The sequence below is a fragment of the Salvia hispanica genome, chromosome 6 (assembly GCF_023119035.1).
Source record: "Salvia hispanica cultivar TCC Black 2014 chromosome 6, UniMelb_Shisp_WGS_1.0, whole genome shotgun sequence".
Taxonomy (NCBI): domain Eukaryota; kingdom Viridiplantae; phylum Streptophyta; class Magnoliopsida; order Lamiales; family Lamiaceae; genus Salvia; species Salvia hispanica.
In genome coordinates this window covers 4,584,573-4,597,181 of record NC_062970.1, presented here as the reverse complement: position 1 = coordinate 4,597,181, position 12,609 = coordinate 4,584,573, and the positions used below count along the sequence as shown (strand labels likewise).

The 12,609-nt window shown below is 33.6% G+C and overlaps 2 protein-coding genes across 6 annotated transcripts; both read right to left on the bottom strand.

The window, feature by feature from the left end:
* Positions 1-193: 193 nt before the first annotated feature.
* LOC125196989 (putative late blight resistance protein homolog R1A-10) lies at positions 194-5,560 on the bottom strand. Of its 5 annotated transcripts, none has more exons than XM_048095672.1 (3): positions 2,980-5,560; positions 883-999; positions 194-778 (listed from the first exon to the last, which is right to left on the bottom strand). In XM_048095672.1, exon 1 carries the CDS (start codon positions 5,558-5,560, stop codon positions 4,139-4,141), a length of 1,422 nt encoding a protein of 473 aa, XP_047951629.1. In that variant the 3' UTR covers positions 194-778; positions 883-999; positions 2,980-4,138. The 5 variants fall into 5 exon arrangements, with proteins under 5 accessions (XP_047951629.1, XP_047951631.1, XP_047951628.1 ...); XM_048095674.1 differs by having other exon boundaries at positions 883-994; XM_048095671.1 differs by having other exon boundaries at positions 194-999.
* A 5,916-nt stretch (positions 5,561-11,476) lies between these two features.
* LOC125192963 (60S ribosomal protein L29-1-like) lies at positions 11,477-12,182 on the bottom strand. Its single transcript, XM_048090651.1, has 3 exons — positions 12,041-12,182; positions 11,823-11,953; positions 11,477-11,748 (listed from the first exon to the last, which is right to left on the bottom strand). The coding sequence occupies exons 2-3, from the start codon at positions 11,922-11,924 to the stop codon at positions 11,665-11,667; spliced, it is 186 nt and encodes a 61-aa protein (XP_047946608.1). The 5' UTR covers positions 11,925-11,953; positions 12,041-12,182; the 3' UTR covers positions 11,477-11,664.
* Between the last annotated feature and the right edge of the window lie 427 nt (positions 12,183-12,609).

The window sequence follows — 12,609 nt, the reverse complement described above, 5'->3', positions numbered from 1 at the left end:
TATAAACAAATGTCAAAATATTTTTTATTTATGCAGTTTCAATTAATTTTTCACAGCAAGGATTTTCTTCCATAATTAAACCCTCTACAAAGAATCCACCTGAATAACAACACTTTGTCATAACGAAACAAATCAACACCATTTCATAAGGAAACTTGTTCAAAATGAAATGCATTTAAAATGTAAACGGAGAGAATGGCAATACCATGTTTCATAACTTGAAACAAATTCCTAATGTTTATAATTCATTTTAACAAAAGTGATTGCTTCTCAAGCCAAAACATTCCAATATCAATATTCAAAAACTACCATTAACATGTAAAAAACATATTTTCAATTCCAAATCAACTCAATTCAACTTGTTTTTCTTCCTCGCGGGCTCATTGTGTTGCTCGTTGCTGGGAGCCTTGTTCAACATGTTATTCACTTGCCTCGCATAATCTGTTCTGAAATTAGGAGTCACGATGATGTAAGTACTCATGTAGGACGTGAACCTTTCTCTGGCAATGTTGAACGGTGCAAGGAGCATGGTCTTGCAATACCTTCCTCTCAAAATCTACAGAATCCTCACACTAACTCCTTGAAGACCAATAGTCATTAAATTGGCAAGGTTACCCATGTAAGTCTCCTTGTGTCTCATCAGGAATACTGTTGAGTCATTAGTGGGCTTGATTGTCTTCCCGGGCAAGTCCAGCAAACGCGTTCTACGCTCCTTGATTATTACTTCAGACAATGCGTGCAGTCCCTTGGACTTGAGATAAAAACCGAGAAAACCCCTCTGCAAAAAAGATCAGTTGTAATGTAAGCTCTTTCATGTCAGCCTTGATCCATATATGTAAATAATGTCGAGAAATATTTCCATCAGCAAGTTGGAATGTCAACCAAATTTCAAAGGGAATGATCACACAGTAGGATTTGACTGTAAACTGGATGAAGTGGAAGCACTCCAGCCAGATGTACAAAGACAGCAGCCATAGCAGCTTTTGCAAGCTTCCTGTGCTGCACAGATAACAATTTAGCTTTGTTGCTTTACTTGAACAGTGGATAATGTCAACAATAAATGTGTAGTGTTTTTACTTAGCTTAAATGAAATCACATTAAGATTATAAACATTCCAAAAACACATAAGCAACATATCAGTAAAGGACTCAGTAATTATACAATGAAAAACATAGCCGATTTGACCTACAACAAATCAGTAAAGGACTCAGTCCCTATACACAATCTCAACAGCCAATATCAACAAAAATAGTACGATGTCAACAGCAAATATTACCAAAAAAGTTCAACAAATGTCAATGAGAGCAACAAATGAGAGCAAAAGTTGCAAAAGATGGTGTTTGCTGAAACACCAAAATGAGTTCAACTCGTATTAAAATGTCACCATTCTGTGGTGACAATGTGTAGGCCACATTAAGCTATGTCAGTGAGAGCAATAAATGTCCACACATATGTCAACACAGAATGTCAATAAAAAAAGCCTAACAAATTAAGCAAAAAAACCGTGTGGGTGTAACAAAAAATGTCAACAATATCAACAAAAACATCTAACCATACCCTTTGTAAATGTCAACAGCAATATTAAGCTCACATAAAAAAACAGACTCAATGTCAACATCTTATTTCAACGACAAGAGATTAGTAGATAATGTCAACAGCTCAGAGATCAACAACAACATAAAGTCACTATTGTTTCCACAGTCAGTGAGCAATGTCAATTACAGCACCAAATAAAAGATTTAATTCATATTATTTCATTGTCAACACCATCTTATTTCAATGTCAACACAATCTCATTTCCACATCCATCATAAAATTCCAAAAAAATAAGAAAAATTTTCACAACAATTGGATTTAAAGTCTAACCCCCAGAACAACAGAAAAGGGGGGGGGGGGTGTTGTTAATTCGTGTGGAATTCTCAACAAAACAAACAAAACAACGAACTATAAAGCGAAAATCTGTGTGGGATTTATGGTTTCTGAACAGAACGAACTTAAATCGAATCTAAATGCCAATAAAAGGAGGAAAAGTAGTTAATTGGACCAAAATAAAACAAAATTACAGGTCTAAAATGAGAGGACTGAAAATTGCAGGACTAAAAAATGTCACCACGGTTTGAAACTAGGGTTTTTTTCGCTGGATATCTCACCTTCGACTGACTCAACAGACTTCTTTAGCAACAAAATTACAGGAATAAAAAATGTCACCACGGTTCCAGGGTTCTCGCCGGATAACTCAGCATGTCGTCGGACAGAACTCATGTCGCCGCCGCCGAGAACTCGCTTCAACACCGCCGATGAATTGATTACGCCGCCACACACGATTCAGTCCAATGAAGGCGATTAAGTTCAGAGGAGAGTCGAAAAGGTGGAATGGGGGAAAGAAGAGAGAGGAGACGTGAATAGTAGGCGGGATTTCATAATCTCAACAAAATTAATGATTTCAGCTTCTTTTTTTTACCCTAAATTACCCTTTGTTGACTGATTTAATAGGAAACGTTGACATTTGAAGATCCCATATATTAAGACCGTAGATTAATTATAACGAGAGGCTGAGATTTAAGTTTGTAGTTTGTACATTAAAGGGGTTAGTAGATTATCATGACCCTTCAGCTCAAACTATTAGAAATGGACAACATAGATTGACAAAATTTAAGAGATTTTAATACGCCCCTGCAATTGTGGGCCAGAATGGCATATTAGACTTTCATAATGTGAGTAGGCAAAACAAGAGAGAGAGAGATGAAATTCATCATCGATTTAATACAATATTAGAAATGAGTCACTCACCGTCATAATATGTGGGACCTAATTTAAGAGATTTTAACACAAACTAAGAGTGATTCTTGCTTTTGGTTGAAAATATTCAAATCGTTACACCATACAAACGACATACATCACAAGTAGTAATCAAAAAAATAAATATACCAACTATGTTAGGGGGAAAAGAATAGTCACAAATGGAGCATGTATATTTACCTCTTGGGTTCTAACGCAGAATCAATTTGAGGTCAAAGTTGTCGTACTCTTCTTGCTGCACCTTTAGAATTTGTTGTGCCGAGGCCACTATAGAAGCGCCGCATTCATAAATACCAACATGTTGGAGAGTTGAGATATCTCCAATGGCGCTGGGGATTTCCTCTAGCTTATAGCACTTGTATACAAACAGCGTCCGGAGTTTAGGGAAGTTGGTCTCATCGGCTTTCCAGCGCACCAGATTTAAGGATTGCAACTGTAGGAACAACAGTGAGTGAAATTCACCTCCTTCTGTCACCTCCCACTCTTCCTCTGCCTCTCCCTCTCTTTCAAATACACATTTATATATTTTCAGCACTTCCAGATTCGGTAGTGTACACAGAGTTGTCAACAAACTCCTAAATACTACACAACCAGCAAGAGTTAACTTTCTAAGATTAGATGGAAATCTGAGTTTGTGCAGAAAACGGCAACCATCTTTATCCAATTCAGATCCGCAATGCAATATTTCGAGCTTGTGAAGATGGCTAAGATCAACTTCAATGTTTGGTGAGTCTTCATAATGGATTCCCAAGTTTGTGATATTTCGAATTCTTTCAGAAAAGCCACTACTAATCAGCATAGGAGTAACCCTCACCTTGGAAAGCGTCTGCAGCTTCTTAAAATCATATAATAACTTCGGGATTGCGAGTATTGTCCCCTTCAACTTAATATGTATTAGCTCATGCATCTCCCATAATTCAGATGGCACATAGGGCACATAATGTGTAGAAATCAAGGTTTGCAGATTATGCAATCTTGATATTCCCTTAGGTAAACCCGAAGAGCAGTTGATAGCTAAGTAGCGTAAGTTCACAAGTTGTAATATTTCTTTTGGGAACTCCTCCAATATCATACCCAATACATCTAGCACCCTAACTAATCTTAATATGCCAAAAACAGGAGATATATTAATCTTATCTTTAGTGCATATAAAAGATCGGGCAAGTGGCATTAATTGTGGTGAAGCACACACATCTTCCATGTCATATGACGAGTCAACACTTACATGCCTCATCGAATCCTTAACGTGTAAAAACTTCTCCTCATTAGCTTTCCTTTTGCATAAATCCCTCAAAAGATCATGGATAGAGTAACTCAATGCTTTGTCATTGCACTTTATTCATCTAACCCAAAGCAGATTCCTCTCCACGAGAACTTTTAAATAATCCTTAGCTACTTCCTCCAAACTCTTATTACCATTAGATTTCACAAATCCCTCAGCTATCCATAGACTCATAAGTCTAGATCCTTTAATCTCATAATCTTCTGGAAAAGCTCCCATATATAAGAAACATGGTTTCAAGTAAATGGGTAAGTGGTTATAACTCAAGGAAAATATATTGGAGAACCGCTCCTGAGATTTAACAATTGAATCTTTTACATTTGTTGAAAGATGCTCCCACACATCTATTGATCTTTCGACCTTTGACAATAGCCCACCAATCACATGAATGGCTAGTGGAAGCCCACCGCAATCACTCGCAATCTTAGTTCCTATCTCTTGTAATTCAAGAGGGCAATCATCTTCTCCAAATACTGTTTGGCGAAGTAGATCCCAACTTGCTGACATATTAAGCAATTGCATGTCATGATGCATACTCTTAGAGTTTGCAATATATTGGGCCACATCAGATTCCCTGGTGGTGATCATAATACGACTCCTATCATTGTTGTCTGGAAAATACATCCTTATCTCATCCCAAAACTTGGTACTCCATATATCATCTAACACAATCATGTATCTGCGCCCTAACAACCTCTTATACAATATATCTTTCAACTCATTTTCATTACATCCATTTAGTTCATCATCAATCTTTCCATTTGGGAGACGAAGAAGACTTAATAGAATATCTCGCATATTGGGAAGTTGTGAAATTGCAGCCCAACCACGATAATCAAAGTGAGTAATAATGAGTTGATCATCATAAAGATTTCGAGCAAGAGTGGACTTACCTATGCCACCCATTCCAGTAATAGGGATGATCTGCAGCTTGGTCTGCATATTTGTAAGTCGATCCTTCAACTGCAGCAGATCTGCATCAACTCCCACCAAATCGCTCTTGGAGCTCGACAAAGGAGCACCAGCTGGAATCTTAATTTCCTCCACCTCCACGAGCTTAATAGATTCAAGTTGTTGAATTGCTTGATGCAGATCATGTGAGGATGAAGCGCCACTGGATGATGAAAGGCCAGTTGAGATGGTCTTCACAACTTGTTCCGTTGCAGAATCAAGCTGTTGTAATACTCTGTGTAGATATGGTGTGGAGAAAGTTAGCCTTCCGCCTCGACGTGTGGAAAGCAATTGAACCATGTTTGATTCAATAATATCTTCAGCTTTATATGAAACATCTCTGATTCGGCTCTCCAAATTACTTGGTATATTGTTGAGTGAAGGCTTTTCAAGAATCTGCTGCAGAGACTCAGCTTTATGGAGTAGGGTTCGGAGTTGTGGTGTGTTGCGATCAAAATACCAGCGTGTTTGTTGAGGATCAAGGATTTCCTGTAGGATGGTGATGAGGGATTGAAGGTTGTAAGCCATTTTCGAATCTCTTCTCAATTCTCACTCGAAAAAAGAATTGCAGAATCTATGACAAGTTGATCCACAACTCTGACCTCAAGAATGAGTGGTCGACACTACTACAATAATTGCCCGATTCCAAAAAGTGTGCAAATAATAGATGACAAGTTGACGGCAGTATTGAAATTAAAAATAAATTGTACTCCCACCGTCCCCGATTAAGAGTCACACTTTGATCGGGCACGGGTTTTAAGAAATGTAAAGAAAAGTTGATTGAAAAAGTTAGTGGAATATGAGACCCACTTTTTTATATGGTTTTATAATAAAATGTGAGTGAAGTGAGTTAGTGGAATGTGAGACCTACTTACCATTTATGGTAAAAATGAAGTGTGACTCTTAATTGGAGACGGACCGAAATGGAAAAATGTGACTCTTAATCAGGTAGGGCGGGAGTAATTAGTTGATATTGTTTTTCTTTTATTAGATAGTGTTTAGTTGTTAGTTGGTAGTTTATATTTTTTTTCTTAGTCTTATAACGCATCTCACCGTAATTTGTAAATTAACACTTCCAAAAATGTAGTTAATTAATGAAATTTTTCCTTTTTCGCTCTTCTCTCCCGCACTACAATTTTTCCCCAATTTTATCAGTTTCTTCGTGCTTCATTGATGGAGGTTTCAATACAAATCAATTCTACATTTTCAACCGTTTACGTGTAATCCAACTCTAACCCCACCTCAAGGAGTAGTTGAATCTATGACAATAAATGCCCGATTCGAAATTGAGTAGTTTATATACTCCCTCCGTATCATAAATATATGGACATTTGAGATAACATGAAATTAATGCACAATTAATAAAATAAGAGAAAGATAAAAATAAAAAAGTTATTATAGTATTATCAGTGAAAAATGGGAGATACCTTATTAGAGAGAAGAAGATACCAAAAATAAAATGAGATATTTTTATGAGACATCCTAAAATGAAAAATGTCCTTATTTTTATGAAACGGAGAGAGTATTGTTTACTAGGTGCATAAATTATGATAAGTGGCTAATCCAGACCCCGAAAAATGGCGGGAGCGGAATTTAATATTTTAAATATTATTATAATTTAATATTTAAATAATAAATAAATAATATTTTATTAATATTCAAGAAGTGATACCATAAGTAATACTCCCTCCGTCCCCCAATAGGACTCACTCTTATTGTAGACAAAGAAAAATGTAAAGAATAGAGGGTTGAAAAAGTTAGTAGAATATGAGTCTCACTTTTTTATATTAGTCTATACATAGATAAAAGGCGAGTTTTGGCCTTACTTTTGAATATTTATAAGTTTTAGGTATGAATTTAAATAATTATAAATTTGGGCAAAATTTTCAATAAATCTATATATTTGTTCACCAAATTTTATAACCGTCTCTAATTCAGGTGTTTTATATTTTTCGTTCATGATGATCATTGCAGTTACAATCATGAATGATTGAATATTAATATGGTGTAGACTCTATCATTAAAATACAAGGTTATAATTCATAGCATAAGTAACGTAGATTTAAAGAATTACTACCATCACTACAAATTAAATACACAAAAGTTTATTGGATGCGAAAGTTTTATTTTATACTGCTCCATATTTTATAATATATTAAGTAGATAATAAAGGTTTATTTGACAATTGACATTAAAAAGAAATTAAAGAGGAGTGGAATATTGACGGTCGTTACACTAATACAAAAAATTTGTAAACATTTGTAAAAGTATTAAAATAGTGATTGCAACTATGTAATACGGCTCGTATGCGTATTTATATTATAATAATCCCAATAATTCATAGGAAACTTAATTGATTGTTATTTGTAACGGCAACGTTTACGTTTACGTTTACGTTTATGATGATTTCTTAATATTTTATGACAATATTTAGCATTTTCAAGCTTATAATTCACTTCTTCATTCTTTCCTCACTGCAACACAAATTTTTTTATGAAAATAAGGAATTCTAGAAAGTAGAAACCAAGGAATTCACCTTTCGGTCTACAACATAGCCGGAATTTCTAGGACTTTGTCACTCATTTGAGTATGGTGCATTCGTGTTTATGAATTAATTAATTTATGGAGCCAATTCATGTAATCTCATTGGAATGTGTTTTCCGCAATCCCATCATGATGATCTAACACCTAGCAATACCAAATCAGTCATTAGAGTCCGGTGTGTGCATATTTTTTTAATGAGTAGATATGGTGACAAATCAAATGACATTTCGTTGGAATTTATTTTCCATAATCGTATGGTACGAAGTTGTTTCTTATCTTATTACGTTTTTCAGTTAATTTGTCTAAAACCATTACTATTTGGTATCAAAAGCAGAGATGGAGATGAACTTTTTAGTAAATTATTATTATTATTATTATTATTATTATTATTAACATTGTCTCAGTGTATATTTTTTTTAGATAAAATTGGTGTTGTCGTCGACCTCGGCAAGATTATCACACAATCTAATTCTCGGTTCATCGAGATTGAGATTGTTAATTCGTAGTGAGTATTGAATCATCATTTTGTTTTATTTTCTATTTAAATATTTTTTAAAAACTATTTTGCTTGCAGGAATAACATAATCTGATGTTCACAATGGGAAAATATTAACGTCTAAATATATCAATAAAAAATGTTTAATGTGGTAATTTATTAATAAATAAAGTCATAATAATATTTTATTTATATAAATATTGATAAATTATTGTGGGATTAATGTATTATTTATGATAGAAAAAATGTAAAAAAAATAAGTGAATATAGAATATTCTTTTCACTTTGACAATATGTTAGAGTTTGAGTTTGAGTTCGGGGTTGGTCGGTTGATATAAAATTACTACTATTCATTACGATACTTATTGTAAATTGTGTTTAGATTTGGTGTAAATGGTGAGTTCTCATGACTACATAAAAATAAAATTGATTTGTGCATCACACGGGTGTGATACTAGTTTTATAATAAAATGTGAATGAAGTGAGTTAGTGCAATATGAAATCTACTTACCTTTTTTTGGAGTTAGTGGAATGTGAGACCTACTTAGTATTTATGATAAAAATGAAGTGTGGTCCTATTATAGGACGGATGAAAATGACAAATTGTGACTCTTATTGTGGGACGAAAGGAGTAAAATATAAACATGCATTAGCTTGCATATATGTACATTATTCATCTAATAATATAAAATCATCATAAATATTATATACATTCAAAATCATTGTACTCCCTTCGTATACACTTTGGATTCGACACGAGTTTAAATGCAAAATTGGTAAAATAAGAGAGAAATAGAGAAAAAAAGTAATTAAAGTATTGATAGTGGAGAATGGGTTCACCTCATTAGAGATAAAAGAGTTTCAAAAATTGGAAAGTGCATATTCTTGTGGGACGGACTAAAAGAAAAGATTACAATTATTGTAGTACGGAAGGAATATATATTATGTACAAGAGTGATATAAGTAGAGTACTAAATATTTAGATTTCATAAGTATTTAAAATGTTTATTTTGTTACTTAGATAATAAGATGCAATATGATCACAAATTACAAATACTTTAGGATTAAAAAAACAATATAAATAATAATTTTTACTAAAAAAAATATAATAAAATAATATATACTTAAAAGTTTAGGTTTCATAAAGTATTTGAAGATTTAAATTTTTTAATAAGAAGAAACATGAATTGATATTGATAAAATAAAACAATAAAGAATAAAAAATTATATTCTCGTTGAGGTTGAACCCTATACCTTTTAGTTAAAACTTAAAATCCTTAAAACTATTGCACTACTAGATTTTATATGGTATTTTTTGAAACAAATAGTACTCGATATTTCTACACTTCGCAAAGGGAGCAAATATTCTATTTTCAGCTTGATTCAAGGAAAAATTTAGGCTTTTCAAACGGCTCGACTAGATTATATATGGTAATTTTTTTAACAAATAGTATGTTTGATTTGAGATTGAATCCCAACTCTAAAATAATCTCACAACTCAATCCCGTAATATTTTATCTAGAAAATCTAACACAACCATAATATATTTCACCATATCTTTAAATTCATCATTATGATATTTGGATTAAATTCAAAGAAACCAAGTCCCAAGAGTAGAGCGATTGCAATATATTTCACCATATCTTTAAATTCATCATTATGATATTTGGATTAAATTCAATGAAACCAAGTCCCAAGAGTAGAGCGATTGCAGTGCGCTTCTCATGAACAAAACCATCCATGGATTTGTTGCAGGAATTTTCTTACTATCTCGCAAAACACATTATGGAATTATTGCAATCACAAAAAAAAAAATCAAGATTAGTAATGTTCATCTAATGCGAGGAGTTCGTTCAGCAACAATGAATCAATAATCAGACTACTTATAAAAATAAAGAGGACCGAACAGGACGCATCAGTCGCATAGCACATAACCATAAACGAGTATCATGTTCTAAGGATCCTCAGTCAAGGCTCTGCGCACCAAGCCAGGAGGGTCCCCCTGTCATGGTATCAATGTCATCAAGAAAATAAAATTAACTTCCCATGCAAACCAGTACTCCCTCCGTTTCTTTATAGCTGAGTCATTTTTCCATTTCAGGAATTTCTTCATAGTTGAGTCATTTCTATATATGGTAACCTTTTTCTATTTCTTACTTTACTCTCTCTACTTTATTCACTCTACTTTATTCTCTCTACCTTTTCATCTTTCTTACTTTTTTATCTATTTATTTAACACACCTAATATTCCTATCTAAAACTCCATGCCGAAAAGTTTCGCCTAAACTATGGCGAAACGGAGGGAGTATTTAATAAGGAAAATAAAAAAATGTCTAACCATCAAATAACAGTGTTACCAGTATTTAATAAGGAAAATAAAAAAATGTCTAACCATCAAATAACAGTGTTATTAAACGTAACTTATCGCAAAGCTGGAAGTTAAATATCTCAAAGAATGCCCAAAACTGAATCAAACTTCAAAGAATGGACAAAAAATAACAATAATGTTGTAGGTTGAAACAGAACCAAGCAATCTGCTATACAAATAAGGAGCAACATTCAAATGAAACCGTCATTCCTATTTAAAATTAGAAAATAAAGAATTTAAAAACCAAAACACTAGTAGTAACAAATGTTCAGAGTAAATAGACTAGAAACTCAATTTTACCAACAGTTTTGCCTAAACAGCATACGCTTATACTACCTGTTTGAAGGTACAAAAAACAAAGTTATGCAAAATGAAATAAAAATTTGAAGTTATCAATCACAACTTAACAAACACAGTTTGAACTGCAAACAACAAAGTAAAGACCAAAGTCATAAAATGAACATAAACGCAACTCGTTAGATAACAAAAGACAACACAAGAATTCTACATAACAAGCAAAATACTGTGATATAATCATTTCACACAAACAATAAGATGCTCGGTTTGAGCTCCATACCGCACATAAAAGGTAGCATCAAAGCACAGTAAAACAAATAGTACAAACACATCAGTAAAGCTCCGTTAAACAATGAAATTCCTGATTTAGACTCAACGTCAACAGCAAAAGATACACTGGGTAAGACTAAAGCAATCAAAAAATAATTACACAAGCATCACCATCTTCTTATAATACTCATGTTAAGCAAAACCTAAGAACATCATTCGGAGCTACAGAGATCAGTGCAACCGAACTGAATATGGAGTAGTACATTACAGCACAGACAAGATACAAAAGCTACAAACTGAAGTATTTGATCAGTTAGTCTCACAATCAACAATTAAGATTCTAAAATTACTAAACATAACTACATAATCTCATAGGCATTAGCAATTTCCTAACTATGGACCTAATTTCATAGCAACAAATAAAGAAATTAAAGTCAATGATAACGAACACAAGTATAATAAGCTCCCAAATTCAAATATCTGATAACTTCATATCAAAAAAAGAGGTGAAATAACACTATATAATCCAATACAACGCCATATCAAAAATCCTAAAACAGATATTAAAAACCCTAATCCCTGATCCCCAAAAATCATCATTTTTGCCCATACAAAATGACTAAGATGGGATTAGGGTAAATACGTAATTCGAAGAATCTATTCTTCCCCGCTGGCGGCCTCGCCGCTCTTCTTGTTGTGCTTCTTCGCATACCTCTGGTTTCTCAAGAACTTAGGATCCATCTGCACGAAAAATCGAAACAAATAAGAGAAATTCCAAATCTAAACAGAGAGAGATGGAAGAGAGAAATGCATACCCCTTTGGTGGAGGTGTGGGGGTGACGCTTGGGCTTCTTGATTCCGTTCCTGTGGGCCTTGTGCGACTGGTTGTGGGCGGTGTGATTCTTCGACTTGGCCATTTCTCTTCTCCTATGAGTTCAGAAAAACACTGCAAACAGAAACAAATCTCAATTTAAAGAAGCAACGAATAAAATTGACGCAAAATTGAAACTTTCGGGAGGGGCAGCTTCTTCACCTGGCTGAAGGAAATGCGACGGGGTGGATTTGTGAATTTTGGTTTGTTTTATAAGAAGGTTTTCAAAACCCTAGCTATGGGAGTCCAGCTAAAACGACGACGGAAATGCGGCCCATTTGTGATTGAGGTATTGGGCTCAATAATGGGTCGTGCTAGTTCTCTCTCTGCTTTCTTCTTTTTTTACACCCAACTTATTTCCTACTAGGCTACTACTCCTACTTTTTTTTATATATATAAATCAATATATTTAATCTATTTTTTTTCATCTACTTTATTTTTTCACATATCTATTTTTTCTTTTATCTCATTTTATTATGTGTTTAACTAACTAAATATTCATTTAGTGAGTATTGTATTCGCATATCTATTTTATCCTATCTTATTGTACTCTCTTCTCCCACTACAAGTGAGGCGCTCCAAATCGGACGTTGTTTTGCAAAAATGATAATAAATAGTTAGAGTTGAGATAAATTAAAATAAGTAGATGATAATGTACGTACGACTCTCTTCTATATTATTCTTTTTATTACTTTATATTCTCTCCACTCTAACTATTTATTATCATCTTT